The sequence below is a fragment of the Heliangelus exortis genome, chromosome 21 (assembly GCF_036169615.1).
Source record: "Heliangelus exortis chromosome 21, bHelExo1.hap1, whole genome shotgun sequence".
In the NCBI taxonomy this organism is placed as follows: Eukaryota; Metazoa; Chordata; class Aves; order Apodiformes; family Trochilidae; genus Heliangelus; species Heliangelus exortis.
In genome coordinates this window covers 509,591-536,301 of record NC_092442.1, presented here as the reverse complement: position 1 = coordinate 536,301, position 26,711 = coordinate 509,591, and the positions used below count along the sequence as shown (strand labels likewise).

Sequence of the window (26,711 nt, the reverse complement as noted above, 5' to 3'; positions counted from 1 at the left end):
AAGAGGCTTGGATGTAAAATAGCCTCAGTTTGGTGAAAACTAAATGTCCTCTGGCTTTTGTTTGTTGTTTATCTGTAACTCCTCTAATATTTCAAAAAAAGCCATAAAGAATAGACAGATTACAAGTTGCATGAAATATCAAAGTAATTACTCACACTTTCATGCTTCTTTGTGCAGACATGAAACAATAAATACCCAGAATGTCTCAGAAGTGACACTCACACAGCAGAGGGATTCACAGATTCTTATGTGCTTATGTTTCTCCTGCTAGTAACTTTATGCTAATATGTGATATTCCTGCATGTGATTTTAAGTAAGCTTAACTGTGTCTTGTAAAGCAGCATTTTCTGGAAGGCAAACTTCAGTGAGATGCTGCATCTCATGTGCCTGGAGCTGACTGGAGCATCAGGAAGAGATTTTTCTTGCAGGAATTGGGTGATGGTTGAATTTTGGTGGTGGGCTTGGCTGCCTTTCTGGGTGACTCGTGAAGAGCAAAGCTTCTGCTCTCTAAACTCCTGGGTTATCTCATTCTAGTGATGTGGTTTTCTTCCCTGGCCTGTCCTGGATAATTGTGACAATCACTGCTTATCACTCCAGGCAGTTGTCAGGCACAAATGGTTTGTTCCCTTCCTTTTGTGTTTTGTGGAGAGCTGAGCTTATTGTGCAATCATGAAACACTTGGGCTTAAATCCTGGAGTCCCTCTCACTCTCAGATAAGCTTCAAACACCTTGTTTCTTAAAATGGAGAATTGTATTGCTGTGATAGTAGAACAGACCTAGTGTGTTATGGTTATTTCTTTTAACATTTACTGTCCTAAATTACTTGTAGGGTTAGTGTCTGCTGGGAAGAGAGATGAAATGCAGGGTTACACAAATGCAAGAATTCAGTTTTAAGTTTAGCAGATCCATGGCTGAACTGTATCAGAGTTTAAGTTGTGATGCTTGAGTCTAAACCTTTGTAATTTGCTGTCTTTACACAGAGAGAACATGAGCTGCAGGATGGTGATGTTGGAATGAGTTTGACCCGAGACAACACTGGGAGGAAGGAGCAAGGTGGAAAGAGAGAGATGATCACCCCTGCTCTGAGAGAAGCACTTACAAAACAAGGTGAGGTTCTGCTAAGACCAGGTGGGGGACCAGACTTTGAAGTCTCAGTGGTAGATTTTTAATAAAGCAAGTGAAAGATGGTGGTGTTTGGCAAAGATGCTGCCCTGAGCCCTCGGTCATGGCAGAGTTTAGGCAGGGGCTGTTTGATTGCTGCAGGAGAAGAAGCAAAAGTTTGGTGATGCTCAGTGTGATGCACACTACAACAAGAGGTGAGCTTATTGGAGCTCCCAGGGTTCAATGTATCTTCTTGGGCAGCTTGAGAGAGAAGATGATGATCCACATGCCTCTAGTTCCCAAAGTGTAGGTTTCTCAAAGAATATTTAAAGATCAGCTTTGCATCTCTGTTTTGCATCTTAATCTCCTGCTTTTATTTCAGGTTCAAACTCCCATTTTGTTGCTGAAACTTTGTTTTCAGAAAAGGTAGATGAATAGGTAGGTAGATGATTTCATCAGTAGTTCTCCTGTCAGCTGTAGAGATCAGTTTTAATTAATTTAATGCCTTTTCTAAAGCAAATGGCAAGCATGGGAAGAGCCAGGTTGCCAGCCCTGCAGTTCAGAAGCCTTGGTTCTAAGTGGCTGAGCCAGGAGAAAGGTGAAGTGACCTCCCCTGTGCTGCTCAGGGGGAGACTGAGGGGAATTTAGACTTACCTCTTGTCTGCTAAGTGGACAGGATCTTTCTGATGCTTCTGAGAAGGCCCTTTGGTTATTGCAGAGGAGGCACCTAGCTACAGAGCTGGGCTCTGAAATTCCAACATCATTCTGTGTGGATCCAACAGCTGTGGGATCCTCACACCTTTGTTCCCCAGGATCTCAGCTGCTCTTTGGCCAAAGCTTTTGTAGGTGGCTGGTGGTGTGTTCTGCCTGTCAAGCATCTGACATATTTGGTTGCTTGTTTGGTTTTTTTTTTTTTTTTTTCTTTTCATTAACCTTGGCATGACTACAAAATAAAGAACCATCCTTTAAATTTGTAGGATGAAGGAATAAAGCAAAGGCTTAGTAAGGAGCAGCACTTTCTGTCCTTCTCGTCCATCGTGGTGCTGCTGCTGGCTGGGACCAGGGGAGGGATTTTAGGAGGCTGCTTCAATCCATCTTTTCAGCTTCAATTCTGAAGGCTGAATGTGATGGCAGTTACACTGCATGCTGCAGAGCAGCTGGAGCACTGTTTGAGCCTTTCATTAATGCATTTATTTAGTTACTACTGGCTGTGTTTGATCTGGAAATCTTAACTGCTTTGTCTACCTGCACGGAAGTTCAGGGGATGGGTGGGTTTGGCTGGAGCTGGGAAGAGAGGAGGTGAGCACAGATCTGCTGCAGAGCCCCTGTTTGGAGAGGTTGGAGGGGCCACTGCCTGTATGGAAGGGAGCACCATGTCCCCCAGGCAGCTCTATCTGTTTTGGAACACAGGAACCCTCCATGTGCTGTGCAGACTCCCTGTGGTTCTGATGCTGAGAGGGGAGGAGTGGGGGCTTCCAGCACACACAGGCTTTTTTGTGGTGCAGGAGTGTTTCATGCTGGTTCACCTTCAGACCCAGTCTGTATTGCTTCAGATCTGGGGTGAGGATGGAATGGTGCTTTTCTAAGAGTGAAGAAAAAGTGGTCATCTGAAAAACCAAAACAGTGCTGGAGGGAGGGTCACCTTCCTACCATTTTTTTTTTTTTTTTTGACTCAAGGGCAAGCACCCCAGAGAACTCACGATTGCCTTGGGATGTTCCAGGGACAGGAATTCAGAATCCACATAACCAGGGATGTATTTCTTGTTGGATCATCTAGTAGGATCTACTTAGATAAATATGCAGTTTCAAAGACTTCTGTGTCTGTATCCTTACAGTTACAGCTGTTTCTCACTGACACAACCCTCCCCTCTTTTGCTCTGCTACTCATGTAATTCTTTAATGTTAACTCAACAGTGAAAAAGAGAAGCCACCTTTCTTGTGGCTTGTGTTTATACGTGTCATGGTAACATTTTTTTCTCCAGATAACACACCAAGATAGGCTTACTTGGCTCTAAGAAATAAAACAGCTCCCTCCTCCTCTCAGAACTATTTCCACCCAAACTAAACAAGTGCAGTGTAGTAGAAAAATAATCCGATTTATTTAGCAACAACTGGCTGCTTTGAGTGGAGCTTCAGTGTCTTTTTAAATTATCCTTGAGGGCATAATTAGCATTCGAGAAGGAAAAATCAGTACTAGTGATGCAGGAGAAAGCTATTCTTTTAAATTGTAATTGCATAACAGAGGTTTGCCTTTGAACAGCATCTCTTCAGACTATCATAATACTCTATTTTGATTCACCTTCAGACAAATTTCCTGTAGGTAAACTGAAAATTACTTAAATGATGGTTTTATTTTAGCAATGGCATTGAATTTCAGCTAAATACAGCCTCACCTATTGAGTTGTGTAAATGTTAACCCTTGTAGTTGCCTGGTTGCCAATACCTTTATCAAAGATGCTCTGTAACAGTTGATTTTTAAAGTCATAGACAATCTCCTGTTCTGAGAAAATGCTAATTCCCTTCCCATCAGTGTTCAGCCTTGTGTGAAATACAAATACAGCACAAGCTATTTATTGCCTCCAAGTAACCAATATAGCTGAAGAGAGGGAGAGTGGCTGACAGCTGAAGTATTTGGCTGTGTTATAGTTGCAGTGGTACCATTTTGCTGTGATAATGGTTTAATAATTTCATCTGTAAGTAGATGTCAAAAAATAATATGAAAAGCTTGCTTCTATTTTCAGTTTAATGATTCCTGTGGTGATTAGTGAATACTAACTTGTTTGCACTTGATTTTTCTGCAGTTGACTGTAGATTCTTAAAACAATCCCTGTGGGGCTGAAAGTTTGGGATTTTTCTGCTTGGCCCTGGGCACCAGGAGGATTTTGTACCTGGGGAAGGTTTCCAGAGCTCCTGATTTTCCAGCAAGTGCATGTGAATCCTTCAGCTTTAGAGGGAGGGTCAAGCTGCTGTTTTAAGAGGCAGGGTGACTCTAAAAACCCCAGTCTGACTCCATGGTGATTCCTTCAGTTTCTCCTTTAGCAGCTGTGCTTTTTTTACTGGCTGCAGAGTATTGCCTGTTTCTGCATTTTCCTGCTGCTGTGAAGTCAGTGCAAGACCTGTGCTCTGTTTGGGTTGTTCACCATCACTGCTCTTAACTGCTCTTTGGTTTGCCAAATGTTTTATTGATAGTGATGGTCAGACTGAAAGCCAGACAAATCATCTTGCAGGATACGAGGTCAAACAGAATGACAAACACACCCCTCTCAAGTTACAGATGTTCTTGAGCAGTGCTTCAGGGCCTCTTGGATCTGCTTCTCTTAAAAGTGAGGGAATAACATGGAGAAAAACCAAGTTCAAAGCCCTGAAGGGCTGATCATTTACTTAGGAGCTTCATAGCTTCCCATTGTGCTCTTTGCTTTTTTTCTGTAGTGCTGCTAAATACAACTCTGCTTTCTGTGCTCAGCAACACAGCAGGGATGGAGTGATGGTCCCCAAAGACTGATCCCACAGCCAATGTATAAATGATTCTGTTGGGTTCCTGCTAGCACAGGTACAGGTTTGCTGCCATCCAGTTGGATCATTCTGTCTCTGCTGGTTAAGAGAGCCTGCAATGAGCCCCAGCATGTTCAGGATATCTCTGCTTGTGCCAAAGTCAAATGGGAATAGGAGACAGCTTGGATCTGCTGTGGTGTGGGCTGTTCAGTAGCTGCTTGTTTTCAGACTTTGACTCAGTGGTTGGTAGAAAGATATACTGGGATCAGTGTATCCTCAGTGTGTTTGGGTGAGCAAGAGGCTGACTTCTGAAAACATTTGGAGCCTGGGATGTTTCAAGTGCTTACTGAGCTTGGTTGAGATCAGGTTTTTAGAAGTAGTTGGTGGGTTTTGCAGCCCATTCTTGAACTGAGGTTTACAGTGCCTCTGAGCTCTTCTCACCACCTCAGTTTCATAGAATCACAGAATGCTTTGGGTTTCAAGTTCTAGATCCAACCTTCCTGCCATGGGCAGGAACACCTCCCGTTGGATCAGGTTGCTCCAAGCCCCATCCAACCTGGCCTTGGACGCTGCCAGGGATGGGGCAGCCGCAGCTTTCCTGGGCTGTCTGCTCCTGCTGAGCTTTTTCAGTGTTCAGACTCTGGAGTTGAGCTCCCCTGTGCAGAGGGATCAGAGGGATCAGTGCTGCTCTGTGTCTGCTTTTGCCTGCCATGCCCTGAAAGGTTTGCAGACACAGCTCTGGGTTTGGTGTTCCTCATGTACAGCTGAGCTGTTAAACTCCAGGTGGCACCAGCAGCTCGGAGCTGGTTCAGGGATCAGTGCAGAGCCTGAAACAGATCACAGAATCCAGAGACTGGTCATGGGATGATTAAAAATTAATTTGTAAATAAGAAAATCATTCGTAGTAAGCAGAGTAAATAACGATGACCCAAACGAGGCAAAATGAATCATATTAAACTTTCTTGCAGTTCCTTGGCAAATGTCTAAGTAACCAATACTCAGCTAAAGGGGAAGAATCCAGGAAGCAGAAGATGCTGAAGTCCCACAGTGTGGAAGCTGCTGAGAGCTGCTGGGGAGCTGACTGCAATACTAATCTGCTGGTGCAGATGTAGCAGCTTATCCAGGAGCAGAGGAGATGGTTAAAGTGTGGGTTTTGTGGGCCTGTTTTTTCACTCACAGTTACTGGAGCTGCTGAAAATACGCCATGTGTAAGAGGAAAATAAGCATAATTGCATTTGTACTGGAACTGCATCCATTTGTAGATTTTTCTAGGCTTTGGAAGGGCTTTGAAATTAAGTCTATTAAGCAGGAACAAAATAAAAGATACTCGGGCAAGGCTAAATTTTCCTGTCCTGTCATTATATCATGACACCTTCCACAACCATGGGGACAGTTCATACAAATGGAAATGTGGAGAAAGAAATGTGCCTAGAATGACTGAAAAAGAGATGCAATAAAAACCACACGCACACACAAAAGATCTTGTCTGTAGCAAGCTGTGGTTCTGCCTCTTACGTATTTATTCTGGGTACTCAAGAAGGACACTTGAGAAAGCTGTCTGCATTCTTCCATTAGAAACTCTTCAACCAAAGTTGACACTGCTGTGCAGTTCTTAAAGACTTTCTCTTGGATTTCTTGAGAATTTTCTTGAGTACAGAAGAGTGACCCAGGCTGTCAGACCCCTCCTGAAGAGTCAGCTGCTTACTGCCCTTTGCTGAGGGTGAGATCTGAGGCTGGACATGGATCTGCTCTCTGCTGCCCAGCCAAAAGAGGCAGAAGATGCAAGGGGAGCTGGAGATCCAAGGCAGGGGACACGGAGGTCCTGGTCCTGATGGTGGAGCTGCTGCTCTGGCCCTAGCAGGGAGCTGTAGGCAGGGAATGTGTTTGGGGGAGTCTGGTACTTCAGTGGGAAAGCCTCTCCAAGAATCATCATGTCTCCAGTTTTGGTTTTTTTCCATTTGCTTTACAGTCTGAATGTGACTTGCATTTGCTCTTCTCTTCAGTGGAATTTGACTTCCCAACCTCCCAGAGGTGTAGGGAACGTTTGAGGAACGTTTGAGGGACTTGTATCTTGCAGGTCTTTGTCTTGGATCCAGTTGAAAAGGTGACTTCTGAAGACAGCTGCTCAGTTCTGTTTTCTTAGGGTTGTTTTAGTGAATGATGGTAGATGTTTGCCTGCTGAGCCCTAAGGATCCCTTTTTGGGAATAGGGGAGCAGCTGTTCTCCCCTGGGGGTGGCAAAGCTAACATGGAAATGGTGAACCTGCTTGGGCTGAGGAATGGATGTATTTTCCCCATCTCACCTTCTGTGAGAGGAGGTCTCAAGAATTGCAGTTGATTTGGGGGATGGATTAAAATGGGATGTGCTGCCAAGTTGTTGATGCCCATGGCCTCACTTGGGTGAGACATGATACGGGAGATCACCACTATGAGTTTTTGGCAATGGTTGGGCAAATGGCTTGGCATACCCCACTGCTCTGCTGTTTGTCAAAGAAGGTGCCAAACAATGAAGGCTTTTCTTTTTTTTTTTTTTTTTTTTTGTCTTTTCCATTTGGCCTGCAGCTCTCTGTCCTCTCTTCACAGACCTCTGTTGTGTTGGAAGACCTAAAACTCAGTTTGAAACTCATCCCAAGGCTCACTTTATGTACACCTGAAGGTCTCCCTGCTTTGGTTGCTACTACAGGCTTTGTGTGCTGGGGAGCTGTGCCAGGTCAGGTTAATGTAGTGTAGGAAAAGGAAACTTCTGTAGCCCCTTTCCTCCCTACCAGTTGCATGTCAGCACAGCTCACAAACCAGTTAGAACTATCTCTGTCTCTTTTTTGTTTGTTTTGGTGTTTTGTTTTGTTTTTTTTGCAGAACTGGTTGATGTGAGTGAAAATATCCATGGTCTCTGTTTTTGTCAAAGGCATAGTTTGTCAAGAAACCACTCACTGGAGTGTTGGAGGTTTTATATTTCTGCTGCCCAGGCAGTTCTGTGCTGCAAAGGTGCTCTTGGAATAAAATGAACATCTGGGTTTAAGTAAATAGCCAGATTTTAAGATTTTTTTATTGTCTTTTATGATGAGCTGTATTGAGGCTCGAATTTGTTATAACTACTGGCATTCTCACTCTTGAACTTTGCCAGTCTCATTTTCCTGATACTAGGTTAGGTTTGGCTTGCCTGCAGAAGCAGCTGTATTTCTTTCACTAATCCTAGTTGGCTTTTACTATGTGCTAAAAGTGTTCAAGATGTTCTTTGTGCACAATGAGAAAGATCTGAGGCAGTGTTTCAGCAGCTTCACTAAAAGACCAAACTTTCCATCCATTTTGGAACAACAGTGGTTTTGCATATAAGGTACATCCCTGTAATCCCTTCTCGTGTCCTCCGTGCTGCTTTGAGCTCATGGAGGGCAGTCCTTCCACAAATCACAAGCCTTTTCTACTTTTGAAGAGTACTTCTTTTCAAAAAAAGAGAAATTTGATGGGCTTGGTATGGGTTTCCTGGAGGTGGAGCAATGCCAGAAGGAAAACTGGAGATGTCTCCTAATGTGCTTGGGTAGTCTGAAAAAATTCCAGTGCTCAGATTCCACTTTTTATTTTAGTATAAAATGCTGATTTAATCTGAACAGGTTCCATTCACCAGAGGTATGTCTTGTTCTGACTAAGGCTAGAAAATGAATAAGAAAAAAAACCAAAACAAAACATAATCTTTTGGCTTCCTATAACTTTCAGTGGGTCCTTACTGGTGGTGATGGATTACTGCTGTGTTGCTGGCCTTTTTAAACTGCACTCTTAAAAAGCAGCAGGAAATTGGAAACTTTTTTTCCCTGTAAACATTCTCCTAGTGGGAAGTTACCATTTCTGCACTGAGTTTCAGCTTTAATAGATAATTGCTTCAAACCTGAGGGCTTTTATTTAAGGAGGCTGCTTGAAAGCACCATAGTGATTTACCAGCTGTATATTCCTCTTGGAAGAAAAGCCTTCTGAAAGTAATTTGAGTTTGTGAAGCACAATGTGACATTTGAGTGACTTTTACTGAGGTTACAGTGACTGCAGTCTCAGAGGAAGATAGTTAACTCTTTCTTTTGAGGATTTTCCAGCCACTGATCTACTTCATTCTTTCATAATTAAATACTCTTGCTTTGTGCTTTCAAGGTCTTCTATTGAATCAAGCTTTGGGTGGTGTAGAGATCAGTACTGGAAGGTGCTTTTGGGTTTTCTTCTGGACATTTTGCCACGCTGGGATAGGCAGCAACCTTTGAAATCTGTTCTGTGTGACTATCTTACAGATCCATATTTTCTTTTAGACTGTGAAGATACCATTCTACAACTTCTGCTGTGGACAGCTGTACTTGCAGGAATTTGATTTATCCTGGTTCTGTCTGTAGTAACACAATTGCTCCCATGCACACAATCCATCCAGATTCAGGAGTTTGTTATTTGTGTTTGTAGCACATTACTGAACCAGCAAAACCCCAACTTGAACACCTTGAATCCTGGAATGTGACCTGGAGATCTAGATAGCAGTGTTCTGTCTCAGTGGCTGGGGGCTCAGGGGGGCCCTTGATGACCTGAGTTGGAGAATGGGCTTTGAAAGCTTTTATTTACCTGACAGAGCTGAAATGCTGCAGTGAAGTCTTACCTGGGGCTGCAGAATTGTTTTGCCTCAGGCAGTGCCCATCTCTTGGTTCAAAGTCTGCCTGTGGTGTGCTGGACTCCAGTTGGGTTGTTAGGGCAAGCAATGACCAAATGCTTATCAGCCCAGTGTTACTGCCTGATAATACTCATTTCACCCCAAAGCTTATTTAGAAGATTAATTCACATTTTATTATAGTTAAAATGACAATTTTGGTGAGGCTTGGCAGGCTTCTGGATCATTCAGTATTTATCACCTAGAGCAGGATCAAGTAAGACACAGACTTCTGATTAGCTCTTCTTCTGCCTTTAGTCAGGAGTTGAGCAGATTGCTTTGAGCCTGCTTATTATTTAAGGAAATCTTTTAGTATTAATCTGCAGAAATAATAAATGAATTTGTTTTATTAAGCCATACTGCCTAAAGTTACACAGGGACTGAGTGGAGTTCCCACCAGGACAGCACTGGATTGTTTGCAAGGTGTTGTATCCAAATATTCTGTTGAAGTTACTGCTCTCAAGAAATACATTTTGAGAACATGATGTGAGTGTGCAGATTTCTGGGCCATGAAGAGGATTTGGTTCAACCGAGCACTTGGCAGGGCCACAGTGAAGTTGTGGAAGAAATGAGTGAGCTGGGGCTTCCAGAAGGGTTGCTGAGCGGGAGCTGTGATCTGGAAACAGAACTCAGAAGACCCTCAGTCTGGTTCTTGAGGATGTTTTCTCCCATGTTTGATTTCAGGTTGAGTGTTGCTTGGTTTTTGCTCAAGCCTTTGTGCTTTCCTTTGGTTTGCTGCCTGTGTTACCAGCCAGGAGTAAAGCAACACTTGAAGAAAGAGCTTTAGAGGGCTGGGAGGGTTCTGCTCACCTGGAGTTGGTGTGTGAGGAGTGTTTGCTCCTGGTCTCCCATATTTTATCTAATTTCCCAGTCTGAAAAAGCACAGCACAGCCAGTGCTCACTCTGGTGGCTTAGCAGGGTAACCACATTTTCTACCAAAGTTACCCAGGTGCTGAAGGCCTGATTCTTACCATGCTTTTAACAAAGTTCTGCAAATAGATTCTGTTTCTTCCTTGAGCTGTAGCAGTGACTCCTGACAGCAGCAAACAAGATGAGCAAACCACATCACTAAAGCTGCCTGAAGTTTGTAAGGCTCTGTTTTGGTGTTGAACATGTACAATTTTCTTGGTCTTTAGTAAGCTGTGGGTGCTCCATGTGGTGGAAGTTGGTTTAAGTAAATTAAGAGGAAATGCTGCAGCTTGGCACCTCCCTCTGTTCAGCTGCTTCTTCTCTCAAACAGCTCTGGATCTGGGCAAGCATGTCCTATTTCCAATTTAATTTCAATCTTTTAAAGCATTTTAAAACAGTCATATTACTTCCTCTGACAAGTGATCTGTGAGAGAATAATCTTACCTGAATGCTGTGCCTGGATTCTGAAAAATGGAAGAACTATGAGTAGGGCTGTGCTGGCTGACACTCCTGGCTTGGAGGAGGAATGTACCCCCCCCCTTTTCCATGTTTATGAAGAAATCCTGCTAAGGACACACGTTCTATCAGCACGGGGAGGTCTTTGGTTGAGAACAGACCTTCCTGGACAAGGCTGTTTGCCAAGAAGTGCAGAAATAGGCAGGACGGACCCCAGGGTGGGAGGGGGTGATGTGATGCTGCCAAATGCAGCTCTGTGGGTTTGGCTGTGCCTCTGACAAGTGACAGTCAGAAGGTGCCACAAAATTGTCCAGGTCCCATCCAGTCCTTGATCAAGGTGTCCCCAAATACTGCATGTGACTTTGGAGGTGATAGTTGTGTGTCACAAGTGCTGATCAGGGGGACAGTGATGATGTTCCCCAGGAAGGGACTGGATGAGCTGTGATGTGCAATACCAAGGCTTTTTGGGTTACAGCAGTTTGTTCCTCCTTGCTGGATTGGCTTAACATCAAAAATGCACGTGAGGCTTGGAGTTACTCATTTAGGGAGGAAAAGGTTGAAATAGTGTCCACTGAGTTGGAGGAGAAGGAGTTGAGGATGTGGGAGCAGCCTGGCACTGAATTTGCCAAAGCCTCACTTGATCTGGCAATTGGCTCATCAGGTTTAAAATCCCCAATGTCCTGATCCTGAGGAAGGTCAGAGCCAGCACGGGAAGGCAGGGATGAACATCAGGTCAGGAAGAAAGAGGAGACTGGGCAGCTCTCTGCTGGGTGTCAGTGGCAGAGGAACTAGAGCAGTGTTCTCTGGGTGCTGAGAATTCCCTGTTAGCTATGTCTGTGTTCACAGGGTTTGGTTTTTAGCTGCTGCAGCTGCTGTGGCATCTTCTGTCACTGCAGTTCCCAGCTGGCTCAGCCTCCTTGGAGGCAGAGGGGACTTTGGGTACAGTGGCAATCCCTGGGGATCTTGCTGTGCAGTGACAAATGATCAGGGCAGGGTAATTGTGCCACCTTCTGTTACAGGAGGCAAAGGCCAGTTCTGCTGAACAGAAGGCTTTTTTTCCCTGCTAAGTTCATGCTGGTTGGCAGGAAGGAGACTTAATTCCAAAAATGTGATTTGCCTTGAAATTTTAACATACATATCAGCCTCAATCTGGTGTTTTGGGGACAGCCAGGTCACTGACATGCAGACACTGCTGTGTGAATGGCACATTGAGGCTTCTCAAATCCCTCTTATCTTTATGCTGATTTTGCGGTGACTTTTAATCCTTCAGACATACTGGTCCCTAAGCATTTTTTTTTTTTTGAGAGGAAAATAACCTATCTCAAGTGCTTAACAGAAGTGGTTGAATTAATTCTCCTGGACCAACAAATGGAAATGTGTTGATGTTGGCTGGGGAACAGAGAAGTGATGTGAATCCCAGAGGAGCAGCTCCACCATGGCCAGTGGGGATGGCATTGGTGAACCTGGGAAGTTTGGGTTCAGACTGAGCCATTCATTTCACTTCTCTGGTCAGAGAAGTCAGATGGTGATCTCCAGGTTTCATCAGCCCTGCTGGGAAGGGGTGGGAATGTTTCTCCTTGGTCCTGGGGAAGAGGCAACCCTGGCTTGGCTGCTTAAGGCCAGGGAGATGCTGCTGCTTCCCTGTCCTGCTCCCTCCCCTGAGCTGTCCCTTGTGGTCCCTGGGTTAGACCTGTTAGTTTCCCATCCTGTGATATGGAGGAGTCTTGGGGACACCTCCTGTTGCTGATTCAAACAAGACAGAGGACTAGAAATAAATCCCTCATTAATGAAATGTATTCATACAATCATAGAATGGTTTGGGTTGGAAGGGACCCTAAAGTTCATCCAGTGCCAACCTCTTGCCATGGTCAGGGACCCCTCCCCCAGCCCAGGGTGCTCCAAGCCCCATCCAACCTTCAACACTGCCAGGGATGGGGCAGCCACAGCTTCTCTGGGAAACCTGGGACAGGGGCTCAGCACCCTCAAAGAATTTCTTCCTAATATCTAACCTTAATCTCCCCTCTTCAAGTTTTAACCCATTTCCCTTGTCCTCTCCCTACCCCCCGGTGTCCAAAGCCCCCCCCCAGCTTTCTTGCAGCCCCTTCAAATATTGGAAGGTTGCTCTGAGCTCACCTGGGAGCCTCCTCCCAGGGAAGATGAGGCCAAAGACATCTTGCTGGTAGTGGAACCTTTGGGCCAGGAGGGAAGTGCAGTGTTAAGGAGGTGACAATGATATTGTGAACCAGTTGATATGCTTTGTGTAGCAATGATGTAAAGTTAAAATTGATTTGATTTCTTTCTTGTTTTCAGGCTATAAGCTGATTGGAAGCCATTCTGGAGTGAAGCTCTGCCGATGGACAAAGGTATGCTCTGTTTTCTCTAAGCTAGAGACTTATTCAGGTGTAACAATTTCCAGATGAAATGTCCTTTCAAAATGTGATCTTACTTGCACAAGAAACAAACTTCATCTTCCAGGCTGTATTTTTGCATTTCAAGCTATTACAGTCCTGCTGCAAAGACTGAGAACATAACCATGGCAAAGAGCTGGGAACATCATTTTCTGTTGTTTTTCCTGTTATTCTGCTGTCTGCTAAAATATCTCCTGCCTACTGAAATCTCTGGCAGGAGCAGAACACCACAGAGAAAAGTGGGAAGGTTGCATCACCTGGAGCCTGGTGTGTGACTGATAAAGCTGCCTTGTGACAGTCACTGCTCCTCTGCTGCCTTTCTGCAGTAAGAATGAGATAGGGAGGAGCCTGGTGCTTGTTAGTGCTGGGACTTAAAAAATTATCCTGTGGGAATGTGTGTGCATTGCATATAGCTGTGGGCACCTTGTTGCTCTCCACAGCTACTGGGAAGGATGTTGTAGGGAGGTGGGTGCTGGCCTCTTTGTTCAAGTTAATAATGATGGGGCCAAAGGAAATGGCCTGGAGTTGCACCAGGGGAGGTTTAGACTGAGAATTTGGAAGATTTTCTTACCCAAAATAGTAGTGAGGCACTGGAACAGGCTGCCCAGAGAGGTGGTGGAGTCACCATGCCTGGAGGGATTTAAAAACTGTGTTGATGAGGCACTTCAGGACATGCTCTGGTAGCATGGTGTGGTTTTGTTGGTTGGTTGGTTGGTTGTTTTTTTTTTTTTTGTTGTTGTTGGTTTTTTGTTTGTTTGTTTTTGGGGTGGTTTTTTTGGTTTTTTTGTGGGGTGCCAGCTGGATGTGATCTAAGAGGTCTTTTCTAACTGTGACAATTCTGTGATATGTCTGTGTGTGTACACACACATATATATGAAAAAAAAGCCATCCTCCTAGCCCTGCAGTTGTGGACTGTAGGTTGTGTAAGTTGGTAGCTTTTCAAGCTGTTTGCAAACTTAAAAACACTCCCAGCAGAAGCACAGAGCCCTGTGGAACAAACTGCAGCTGCTTCAGGATGTTGGTGGCTTCTGCTGTTGTTTGCAAGGTCCCTGAGAAGCTCAGAAGCCCAAAGCTGTTCTGTAATATTCTGCTTTTGGGGAGTTATGTTGCTATAACACATTCATGCCTTCAGCATTCCTGGGATGATAAACCATGGGAATCATCACCTCTGACACCTCCGCACACCCCTGATCCTTGTTCTGGAGCAGTGAGCAGTTCCTTGGTCTCTCAGCTCTCTTTTGCTGCATGAATTTGTTTATTTTTGAGGAGAGCTCTTGGAATGCCAATGACCAGAGTGGGTGCTGCAGGAAGGAAAAGCCCTGGTATCAATGAACTCTTTTGTGAAAAGACTTGTGCTGGGAAGAGTTTAAGGAGCCCACCCTGGATTGTCGTGACTGGGAGATGCACTGACCCTGCTGAGGCTTCTGCTGTTTACTCTTGCAAATATTTCTCTCTTCTGTCACTTTTAGTGCCAAAGAAGGCTGTGAAATGTTTAAAGAAAAACTTGTCAAACTTCATCAGTGCTGTGACTGAGGGAGAAAGCCAGAGGACCTCTTTTTATTAAAGAAGCAGAATTTAATGCAGCACTGTAAAGCCATTTCACAAAATAAATAGCAGCTCTGTGTGCTTAGATAGGGCCATACTATTTTTAGCTTAAGCAGGAGGTGAATGTAAAGTGTTCTAATAAATTGAGCTGAAATTGGTTACAGGCAGTGTCTTTGACTCAGATTTGCACCAATATGTGAGCATCTTCAGAAGGCTTGCCTGAGATTTGTATCAGAGGGAAGCAGGAGCAGGGCTGAAATTCTGAGTATTAAGCTGAGTTTCACAGTGATATTTCAAGATTGAACTTGCTGTGTTCTGTCATATTCTGGAAAAAAATAACAGCACAAAACCTGCAAATTTTAGGAATACTCTGATTTGCCTGTCCTACAACTTGCTTTCCTAGAATTTGTGAATCTCCTGAAATCTCTCTTATCTGAGGAATGGATGAATAAACAGCATTTTCCATTTTGTTTAATCCTTCATCTGTATACCAAGGCTGTGCATATATTATGGGTTATGTGTGTTCCTGCCCTGATGTTCAGGGGAGGTTTTCTCTTGGATCACCAGGACTCCTCAGGTAGAGGAAGACAGATTAAAAGTTACTATGTCATATTTAATTTTTTTTCTTGAGGATAGGAAAGCTGCTTTCTCATTTATTATAATTTAACTGAGGTAATGAAAAGCAGTCTTTGCTCCAAGGAGCTTGCATGCTGAATAGGAGCTCTGTCCTGGTGGGAAGGCAGCTGTGGCTCTGCTAGGAAGGGAAGTGCAGCATCCTGCTGGAGCCACTCTCTGGGGTGAGTGAGAGTTTATAAGGGCAGGGTATTTATTTAATGTAGTGCTGGAAGAAATACTCTACCAGACAAATGAAAATAATTGAGTGTCGGGTAGTGCAGCCTTGAAATTCATCCTTAAGTGAGCCTTTACAATAATATTTCTTGCATCTTAAGTGGCTTCTCCTGTTTTCTTTTGTTGGCTGATGCAGTTAAAAGCTTCAGTAAAGCACATTGTCTGCTCTGGTGTTGCCAGTGAGAAGTTATTGATTCCATCGAAGTTTCTCTCCTCTGAAACAGTTTTAAATTTAACATAACAAATGCCTGTTTTCTGTAAGGGGTGTTTGTAAGCAGTCACTTTATGTTCTGATCTGCATGTCTGAATTCCTAAGCCAGAGTCCATCTGTCCCCTCAGCCCTGACGCGGTTGACTTGGGACACCCAGTACCTGGTGACTGAACACCTCAGCTAAGCCCAGGGAGCAGATTTGCTTACCTTGGCACTCAGCTGGGTTACAGATGGTGTGTTTTAACTTTCTTGGCATTTGTTTGTGTCCTCCTTTGCCATCAGTCTATGCTCCGAGGCCGGGGAGGCTGCTACAAGCACAGCTTCTATGGGATCGAGAGTCACCGCTGCATGGAGGCCACACCGAGCCTGGCCTGTGCCAACAAGTGTGTCTTCTGCTGGAGGTAAAGTTCTGATGCAGCTTGACTGGGGTGGGGGCTCTGTGCCATTCTGCCCTTCTCCTGCTACTCAAACCTAGGGTCGTGCTTCTTGTGCACCCTTTTCACTTGGAAGCTGAGGGAGGAAGCGTTTGGAAGGGAGCAGTGTTGTTCCCCTTCCCACCTCTGTTCCTCCCCTTGGGAGAGCTCAGGGCTCAGGAGCTGAGCTACCTGGGTGGGTTTCTCAGGATCTGAGGGGTCCCCAGGGTCACCTCCCCCAGAATGTCTCCTGTGCACCCAAATCTTGGGTGCCAGCAAGATCCAAGCAGCTGGGGACCAGTGGAAGGAGCAGGAGGGAGGTAGGAGATGGTCACCACTGCCCTGCCGGTCCCACCACTGCCTGTGCCCAGCACCTGGTAGAGCTTTGGTTCCCTCTGGAAATCCCTGGGCCTCCTGCTGGTGCCTGGTGCTCTGGAGAAACACAGGGTGGTTTGTGGTGTGGGAAGCCACCAAGGTGCTAAGCAATGTGTGTATCTTTGTTTGGAAATTGGACCATTTTTCTTATTTAGAGAACCTTCACCTGCACCAATTCAATTGCATTCTCAGTGAGTGGAAAGTGATGACTTAGAACTGTTGCTTTCCTAAATCAGTAGCTAATAAATGACTTAGTATTTTAGTCAGTAAAGTGACTGCTTTCCTTGGAGGAATTATTTGTTATTAACTCTCTACAGTGAGCTGTGCCTGGATCTGAAGGGAGATGCTCCAGCACCGCTTACTCACCAGGGTGGAAATTTTGCTCAGCTGGGGGGAGTGCAGGATGGGATCAGCAAGAGGGAGACCGAGAGGCTCATCAGAAATAAAAGCAGTGACTTGAAAGTGGGAGGATGTGGAGGTTCTTCCTGGAGCTCTTTTGTCTTCTACCTTGTTAGATAGTTCAACCCCTGGGGGCTGTGCTTCCTTTGGTATTTATGCCTACCCCAGGGACCTTGCTGCCCATAGCACCCATTCCATCCCCAAGCCTGGATGTCCAACATCCCAATGTTTCCATGCAAAACCAGTCCAATTCCTCAGAATACCACTTTCTGCCTTTCATAGTCTCCAGGCTCTAGTGATGCAGATATTTCATGAGAATATTTAAATGATGGCACCAGTGTAAAAGGACTGCTATAATTCTGAGAGCACTTGCAGCTGTCTCCCCTGTTAGTGTTAAGGATCAGCATTAGACACTGGTCATCCTGTTGGGTTTACATTTGGGAGTCTATTCCAGAATGTTAATTGGTGCTCTTGAGGGGCTTTCATCATCCCCTGTCTTGAAAGGACACAGCAAATGGCACATTTAATGTGCAAATTTTGCTGCTTTTCTTCGGAGCAATTTAAAGGCTGGGAAGAAAAATGTGCTGTTCATTCCTTTTGCAAGGGGATCAAGTAGCAGCAGTGCATTGAATTCTGCAGTGGTGACTGTGCTGTAGGAAGATTGCCATGCATATTATCCCTCTGTCCCTACACAGCAGGTACATAAACAGCAAATAGAAAGCAGTAATGTCCCCAGAATGAGACATTTTGTTCCTAGGATTGCACTGCAGACCCTTTAACACTGTTCCCCTTCAGAATGACCCAACTCAGTATTTCTTGGCATCAGCAGCCTGTGTCTGGAGTGTGGGACTGAATTGGGGGAAGTCAAGCAAGTGTAAATTGAAAAATAGTAATTGGGATAAATTACCATGTGAGAAGCTTTCCATGTGCCTCTAACTCATCATCCTGTAGCTATCATTAGTCACCTCTAAGAGAAATCCTGGGAACAGTAGCCCTAATGATAAAGAATGCTAGAATGCTTATTTTACTAATGGCAACAACTTGAATGCAAAGAAACAGCTTTTCAAGGGACTGTGCTGAAAACTGTTCTTATTTACTTACCTTCTGTGGGGGAAATGGATTGCAGTTGTTGGGCTTTTCCATGTGGTCTGCAGCTCTCTGTCCTCTCTTCACAGACCCCTCTACTGTGTTGCAAGACCTAAAGCTTAGTTTGAGACTCATCCCAAGGCTCACTTTATGAACACCTGAAGCTTGATGTAACTGCAAGCAGCTCTTCCTGCTTATTTCAGACCTTGTGCTTGGGCTGCTGCAGCCTTTGTGTGTTTTTTTTTTTTGTTTGTTTGTTTTTTTTTTTGTTTTTTTTTTGGTTTGGTTTTGCTGCTTTGTTTTGGTTTTTTTTACTTTATTTTAAACCCATCATGCCTTGCAGATTCTTAATCATGGGAGACTAAATGTGGACTCTGAAGCAGCAGTGGCTGGGGAGGACAAGCATGTTACCTGCTGATTAGCAGCTCCCATCTGTGCTGTTGGAGACATACAAAGTGATAGTTCTGATCTCCTGGTGGCAGAATGTTTTAATACAGGTTTTACGCCTTGCTGCTCTCCTCGTGCAGCTCTGCACATGAAGTTGCAGATAACACTGCTGTGATTTTTTTTTTTTTTTTTTTCCTTTTTTTCCCCCTTGATCTCTCCTTTCACAATTTTGACACTTGCAGAGTCTGCCAATGTTTCCAACTGCATAACCACTGCAGATTTCTTAGGATTGCTGAGGAAAGGGCCAAGGAGCCTGTTTGTTTTCTTTTCCACATTTTGGCAAGAAATGCTGCAGTTCAGCTGCTCTCCCTGGGAACCAGATGTCATCAGAGTTACCTGGTTGGGACACATTTTGTCCCCAAACCAGGAGACCTGCATCAAGCCAGCATCCAAACACACTCAAAGCTTCATTTTTTTTGTAAAAGACACAGCTTGACTCTGGAGACCTTGCTTCTCCTTGTCCCAGGCAGTGGTGAATCCCTGGAGATGCTCAAGGTGAGGCTTGAGGAGGCTCTGAGCACCCTGATGGAGTTGTGGGTGTCCCTGCTGACTGCAGAGGGGTTGGACTGGAGGAGCTTTCAAGGTCCCTTCCAACCCCTGGCATCCTGTGACTCTGTGTGACACCAGTCCTGTCCCTGGCTGGGGACATGAGGATGCAGGGTTTAGAAGGAAGCAGCTTCTTTGGAGAGCAGGAAAAGCAGAGCCTTCTTTTGTCTGGTTTTCCCCCTGCAAGGCAGCAAAGGTGCTGTGTTGATCTTAGTGGAGTTTCCAGAGCCTGGAAGGATGGGAGGAGGGGGGTAAAAACACCACCTTAATTACTGCAACATCCCTAAGCCCTAATTCTCCCTACAGAACCAACGTGTCACTATCCAGTATTGCTCTGGGCTGGTCTTGCTGTGTTTGTAATGTCTCTTTAGCTTAATTGTCTAAATGGAAATGTGCAGGTGACCAAATCTTTTAATCAATTAGAGCAAGTGTGGGTCTGAGCTTTCTGACACTGGACTGTGGCACAATCACCAGACAAATGGGATTTGATTATTTTCTGGCAGAGTGTCTAAAGCCCAGTCAATTATTGGGGAGAGACAGAACAGCTAAATAAGGTTTAAATTAATAGGGTTTATTATTTTTGCATCTAAGGAGGAGGCAAACCAGACAGAGTGAAGAATCCTGTAAAAACAAACAAACAAAAAAAGGTTCATGTTTCTTCTGCTGTAATTTATGATGTTTGTACCTGTACTTTAAGGTTTCAGCTTGAGCTTGAACCAGAGACAGCAGCTGATCCTCCATTCAGACAATCTAAAGAAATGTGTGGCCAAAAGCCAGAGATCACAGCAAAGCCTACAAAATGAGATTAAAAATTAATAATCACTTGTAGGAGAGGTACTTAGTAAGGTCATTAAAAATTAAAAAGAAACTGAAAAGATATATTAAAACAAAAGCTTCCTCTCTTTAACTTTACCCCAGAGGCTACATTCTGCAGGGCAATGTGCAATATTCTGATACTGAAGGAGCTGACCCTGCAGGTTTGTAAAACTTGGAAGCTGAGCCTCAAAGCTCAGAGTTTCTGCATCTGCAGCCCCCTGTCCCTGTTCTGCTCAGTTATTACTGTCCTCTCCCTGTACTTTTATTTGGTTACTTTGGTTTACAGAATTAATATATCGTGCCCCAAGGTTCAGTGTATTTCTCAGATGTGATTTCTCAGTGCTGTGCTGACCTCTGGGCCTGTCTGCCATTCAGGAGCTCTGGAAGTAGCCATGTTACCTGGAGGTGGGGAGGACATGAGAGCTGATGCCCATGTCGTGGATGAAGAAAAAGTCTTGTTGCCTTTATGTGCTCCTTTGTAATAATCCGAGGCATTTCTAGAAGAAAATGTTGGTGAGATGGGAGCAGATCCTGGTGACTGAGAGTGGTGCTGGAGGTTTATGGAGGGTGGAATTCCACCCATCACTCAGTGCTCTGCAGAGGAATGAGCTGCTCAGACTGCTTAGATGTGGGTTTGCCAGATCAGGGGCAGAAGTGTGGGGGTAAATCATGGTAAATCCCCAAAGCAGTATCTGCTGTGTTGGAATTCCCAGTTTACACTGCACATCCTCATCTGCAGCCTGGTTCTGAAGTGACCTTTGGGACTGTGCTGAGCACGGCTTGGTGGGAAGGAATGAAATGTGTTGGTACCAGCACAGGGCAGACTGCTGGCAGGTACTCAGCACTGTCTGCTTCCTGGAAACTGTGCTCTGTTTTTTTTCCATAGCTTTCCCATAGGAGGCATCTTCCATCCTTACTATTTCAGAAGTGTGAGAAAGGGATCATACAATTGTGTGAAAGCTGAAAGTGGCAAAAGCCCCTTCAGCTCATCAGGTCCAACCCTTCCCCCATCCCTGCCCAGGCCACCCCCACCCCATGTCCCTCATCCCCACATCTCCAGGGCTCTGAAACCCCTCCAGGGATGATGGGGACTCCAGCCCTGCCCTGGGCAGCCTGGGACAGGCCCTGACAACCCTTTCCAGGGAGAAATTCTTCCCCAGCTCCAACCTAAACCTCCCCTGGCACAACTTGAGTTGTGCCAAAAGTTCCTCTTGTCCCATCCCTTGTTCCTTGGGAGCAGAGCCCGACCCCCCCTGGCTCCAACCTCCTCTCAGGGGGTTGCAGAGAGCCAGAAGGTCTCCCCTCAGCCTCCTCTGCTCCAGATCAACACCCCCAGGGCCCTCAGCTGCTCCTGGGCAGACTTGTGCTCCAGACCCTTCCCCAGCTCCATTCCCTTCTCTGGACACACTCCAACCCCTCAATGTCCTTCTGGTTGTGAGGGGCCCAGAACTGAGCCCAGGACTGGAGCTGCAGCCTCAGCAGTGCAAGTACTGGAATGGATTCTTCTAAAATAATTCTGAAGGATATTCTGAAATACTGTGGATATTCTGGAAGTTGAGGGGCTGGTGCAGAAGTCTTTGTTTCCTGCTAAAGGGTGCTGTGCATTTGGATTTTTCTGGTGCAGTGACCATGAAAGGACACCTTTATATGCTTTATCCTTTAAATCACCTTTATATGCTCCTGACAAGCTTTTGGCTTGTTCCTGGCAATTCCGATATTGTCAGCCAACTCATCCAATGTGTTCTAGCGTGAGTTTAACCATCCTAGTGAAAACATTTAATTTAGATTAAGTATCTCTAACCTGTTGTCTTCTTAGTCCAGTCTGGATTCTCCTTATTGCCATCAGGAGGAACCAGAAGAAAAGTTACAAACAGGGTTTTTTGTCATCACAGAGAAACATTAAGCATTTTGCTGTGAACTGGACAAGCTTTTTCCTTGATCTTCCTTTGGCTTCTCAGACATTGTTAGACTGTCTGTATGGGCTGTCCTGCCTGTGTCTGATTATGACCCTGTGTTACTGTGCTCTTCCTTTTATTTTCACTGGAGGATCCCAAGGTTGCAGAAGAACCTGGGATTCTCACAGATTGGTTTCTTGCTGCTCTTCATATCTTTTTTTTTTATTGCTGCAGTTTGAGCTTATGCTTTAATAGGGTTTAAAAACCTGCCAGTTCCCCTCAACCCCTTTGCCCTTAAACTCTTTTCCTCTGGGATATCACCTGATGGTTCTCAGGGTTCACTGAAGGCTGATTCTTCAGCTCTTGTTATTATTCTGCTCTTTCCCTCCTGTCCCTTCCTAGGAGCCATGTGCTCTGTCCTTCCATGCTCACTGCACCAGCATTTCTGTACCTATCTCTTCCCCAGCAGGTACCAACATCAATCAGCTGCTGGGTGATGGTATAAAGGATACTTTATACCTGTGTTGCATTTTCCAACCATTTTGAGAGGTACAAACTAAAAGCTGATTTGTCAAAGCAATGACAAGTGATTGAAAAAGGGAGATACAAAGCCCCTCTGGGGAAATAAAACCCAAAAGAGTCATCACAGACTGATAGACTGGTGTCACTGCTGGTGACACTCTGGTAATGCTGGCAAATAATCCTGGTAGGACACAGGTCTGATGGGAATACAAATTGGGCTGGGGGGAGGCAGGTTTGTCAGGCAGGGGAGAGCAGGAGCAAGCTGGGAGCTTCCCCTCATGTTTTGTGCAGTCTCACATTGCTCCATCATGATGGGGGCTCTGGCAGTGCTGCTTGGTTTGGAAATACCAAATCCAACCTGTTTGACACCTGCAGCATCAATCAAATGAAGGGTTTTCTGGTGTATGTGAGTTTTGGGTGAGATTTTTTTTGTTGTGTTATTTTCAGCAGAGAGGGAGCAGCATGCACAGCAGCCTGGGCACAGCTCAGGTGGGTGGGGGGTGGCTGCTGGGGGTCTCAGGGCCTGCAGGCAGTGAACAGGGACTCTGAAACTGGCTCCTCAGCTGGAGGACATTGCTTACCCATCCCCTTTGAAAGAAAATCTGCTTTTTTGCCTAATAATCTGCTTTGTAGACATTACTTGGTGTGTTTATCAAACAGTTAGAAAGGGATAAAAATTCAAGGACTGTTAGACACTAATAATTAATAGCTGTCCAGTGTGCAGCGAGAGCCTATTGATTTTTTTGCCAACTTGCCCTATTAAATACACAAGGTACAAGTTATGTAGTTAAACATGCAAGAGATTTTTAAATGCCTTTTTGTACTTGGCAGTCAGAAAATTTTCCATGTTGGCAGGGAGAAAAAAAAAGAAAAGGAAATTTAAAACAAAAAAAATCAAAGCTATTTTAGCTGAAAGGATCTTTGAGTTGGTAAAATAGTTTGAGACCAGCATTTCAATCTTTGTTCTTGAAGTGGATGATGAAGTATTTGGGGCAAGGGCTGTTATTACTGATGCCAGGTCTGGAATTTGTTGGTTTAGCACTGTCAAAGTGTGGAGCTGCAGGTCTTGCTCACTTGGAAGAAGTCAGTGGAGGCTCCTGGTTGCCTTCCACAGGCACTGCTCCAGCCACTTCCCCAGAGGGTGTTTCCTTCTGCCTTTTAGGTTCTGTTTAAGTGCTGGGTGCCAGGTCCTCCTGCCCATGCAGCTGGAAAGTTGGATGTGGCATCCTTGGGCATCCCTGTGGCTCACCTCCAGGGATGATGGAGGAGGAAAAGGAGATCAGCTGCTCAGGAAGCAATTTCAGGAGCATAAATTACTTGATCTTGTTGTCCAGAGCTATGCTAATCCAATAGTGCTGCTTTGAAAGGTACTGCAAAAAATATGCTATGTTATAAAATATTATTTATATATAAAATATGTAATATGAAATGCACTATATAAAATATAGTCAACATTACTAACAGTGCATTTTATTTATAATACATATATTCATCCTCACTAGAATATATTTACATATGATATGTTTATATACAATATAAAATAATGTGTGTGCTTATAAATAAATACAATATATTTCCATATATAATGTAAGTATTATGATATTTTGGTAAGGAAACATAAAATATGATCAATTATTCAATAAGCTGCATTAGAATTGGAAGGGGAAAGTGGAGAAACTTTATTAGTGTGTTTTGGAAAAAACCAAGAAGAAGGAGGTGAAAGCACAGAAATCTGTGGATTTTCTTAGGGTGCTACTTAAAGGCTGAAGTATCCCTGTTTGCTGCTAAGGTTTAGTGGAGCAAGGTTGGTGGGGGTGGCTGTCCCCAGGGAGAGGAGGGTGCCCTGCTCCAGACTCTGTGTGGGGGAGAGCATGAGGGTTCCACACCACTGGTTTGTAATATTTCATCTGCTGGTCAGGGTGGAGTTTTTTCCAGATCAGTTGCAGTGACCCTGCAGTCCTGGTGAAGAAGGGGATGGAGAGAACTTCCCTAGGTATTTTCTCGCTGCTTGGGTGGAAGCCTTTTACCTGCCTTCCAAAATCAGTGTTGTTACTGTAATACAAACTGCAAAGCCCACTCCTTCTGGGGAGACCAGAGCCTGCAAGGAGAGGGTTATGAAAATGGTGTTGAGAGGTGACATCTGAAAGCTGTGTTGGAAGCAGGATCCTGCTGAGAATTTCATGGTGCTTTTGGTATCCTTAAACAAAGGCCAAGTGCCACGGGCAGCTGATGGGTTCCTCCATGTGTGTTACAAATAATAGTTGAATAACTCTTTTTCCTTCAGACATCATACAAACCCAGTGGGCACAGAGTGGCAATGGAAGATGGACCAGCCTGAAATGATCTTGCAGGAGGCTATTGAGAACCATCAGAATATGATCAAGCAGTTCAGAGGTAACTTCTCTCCCACTTCTTCCCTGTAAATGATGGTTTTGGAAGATAACCAGCAGCAGCATCTTCAAAACATAGATGAAAACGTTCTGATCACCTGTGAAATGCTGGGAAGGAGGCAGGAGATTTATAACAACAGAAAGATGGGTGGGAACAAACTTCTGTGGCACTTTTACTGCTACCTGAGATGTTCTGCCTTGCTTTTGATGTTGAACACGAGTCAGCCATTGGGTGCCTACTGCTGCCTTAGGGAGCAGAGTGAAATTGTCTCTTGTGCAGCTTGGTGCTCATCAAATCCTTTTCCTCTTTGTGCACGGGGGCTTCCACGGTGGTTAAAGCTGATCTGGATGATTGGGAATCTTGATTCTTATGTAAAAGTAATGGCAGACAAAAGGCAAAAGGAATACACATCTAACCTGGTAGGAAGTAGACTACCCAGCTTTAATCCTTTGGGAGCTCTTCTGCTAGCTCTGAAACTTCTAGATGGCATTTTTCTCATTACTGAGTAGCATTCAGGGTATTACTATTTTCAGGAATTATTTTAGTACATCTGTCTGACTGAAACTGCATTTCCACAGCACCTCCTAAAAGTACTGTTTTGCTTCCCATAGGAACTCCTTGTGAGTTTCTTAGTTACTCATAGTGTATCCATATATAAATATAGTTGAGTTTTTTCTTTTTTTCCCAAATGTGATAATCTTGGTTACTCTGCCAAGGTCAGCTTTGTGTGCTGACAGGGCTGGCCAGCTTGGCAGGACAGGTCTAGGACTCTGTTCTTCCTATCTGACAGCTCCATGGGCAGCAGGAATGGAATGAAACATCCATAAAAATGTGCAAAATGAACCTTGGTCTTGGCTATTGTTATGGGAACCCATTTGTTTGTGTTGGCTGTGCACAGAGAGAACCCAATGGATTAAAAATGACAGGCAAAAAGAAAAAAAAATCTTCTGTTAGCAGAGTTGCTCTCTCTTATTCACTGGAGTTATATAGGAAAGGCAGAAAAATAACTCATGTTCTGGCCTCGGGAGCTTTGTTTTCATCAAGTGGCTGCTTTGAATCATCTCTCATTCTCCCACCAGCAGCTCCAGGGAAACTTTTTCCCTGGGAGCTCTGGAGCTGAACTGGATGGGGAGCAATCAGAAGAACCTGGCCAGAGGCTGCCTGCTGAATCCATGGGATCTGGTGGATTGAGTTGCAACTCTAGAGCTCATCCAGGGAAAGCACTGAAGGTGGGAAAGTGGGATAGGAAAAGGATGTTAATTTGGTAGGGGAAGCAGTGCTTAGGGAAGAGGTGAGGAGTTGGTGGTGTCAGTGCATCTTCCCTCAGTCTAAGCAGAGCCCCTCTGGCGGTGCCCAAGACAGGGCAGGCTGTAAGGATGTGGAGATGTCACTCCCTCTCTGTGCTTGGTGTTTCTCCTCCACTGCAGCCATTTGAGCAGCACAGGGAGGGTGCTGAGTGAAGGCAGGTGCCAGGTCCTGCCTGCAGCAGTGCTGCCTGCCAGGGCTGCTGCTGGGTTTCATGGCTACTTGGTCACTCAGCTGGTGGGATGCAGTTGCCAGCACCTTAGGAGTTGAGGAACTGGGTGGTTTGCATGACTGAAGAGCATCTAGGATGTAAAATTTTGTCCTGTAACAACTGTAGAAGACATGTAGCTCTAGACAAGAGCTTAAGGCATTGAGAATTTCTGACGTTCTGCTCTTTTATTCAGTCTGTTCTGGATAGCCAGGCACATAGATGAGTCGAATGTGGCTGAGCATGCTGAAAGGACTGGGATTAATAGCCCAAGGGCAGTTTGGTGGCTGATATCAAGTAGGGTACTCCAGGACTTGATCCAGGAACCTTTTATGTTATACAATATCTCCATCAACAGATGATGGGGATGATGAGACTGAGTACACTCTCAGCAACTGCAGGTGGTACTAATTTAGGGGAGGTGGCAGGCACACTCAATGGCAGAGCTTTATTTTGGTGAGAAACTTGATTATTTGGCCAATAGGTGCATGTGGAATTGAGCAAGAAGTCCTCAAGTGTATGGTGATGTTAAACCCCACATTGGCCCACAAAGGGAGACCCACTTGCCATGGTAGAACAAGGGACTTGGGTTTCTGTTTGAGATGTTCAGGTTAGACATCAAAATAAGATTGTTTGGCCAAGGTGGTGTCCAGAGAGGTGAGGGACCCT

The 26,711-nt window shown here is 44.8% G+C and overlaps 1 protein-coding gene across 1 annotated transcript in view; it reads left to right on the top strand.

Annotated features, from left to right (window-relative positions):
• Window positions 1–26,711, top strand: part of LOC139806142 (S-adenosyl-L-methionine-dependent tRNA 4-demethylwyosine synthase TYW1-like) — a 104,328-nt gene that overhangs the window by 17,341 nt on the left and 60,276 nt on the right. Inside the window, exons 8-11 of the mRNA XM_071765357.1 lie at window positions 981–1,107; window positions 12,937–12,989; window positions 15,922–16,040; window positions 24,423–24,532. Of these exons, the coding sequence (XP_071621458.1) occupies window positions 981–1,107; window positions 12,937–12,989; window positions 15,922–16,040; window positions 24,423–24,532 (409 nt within the window). The remainder of the gene's footprint in view (window positions 1–980; window positions 1,108–12,936; window positions 12,990–15,921; window positions 16,041–24,422; window positions 24,533–26,711) is intronic.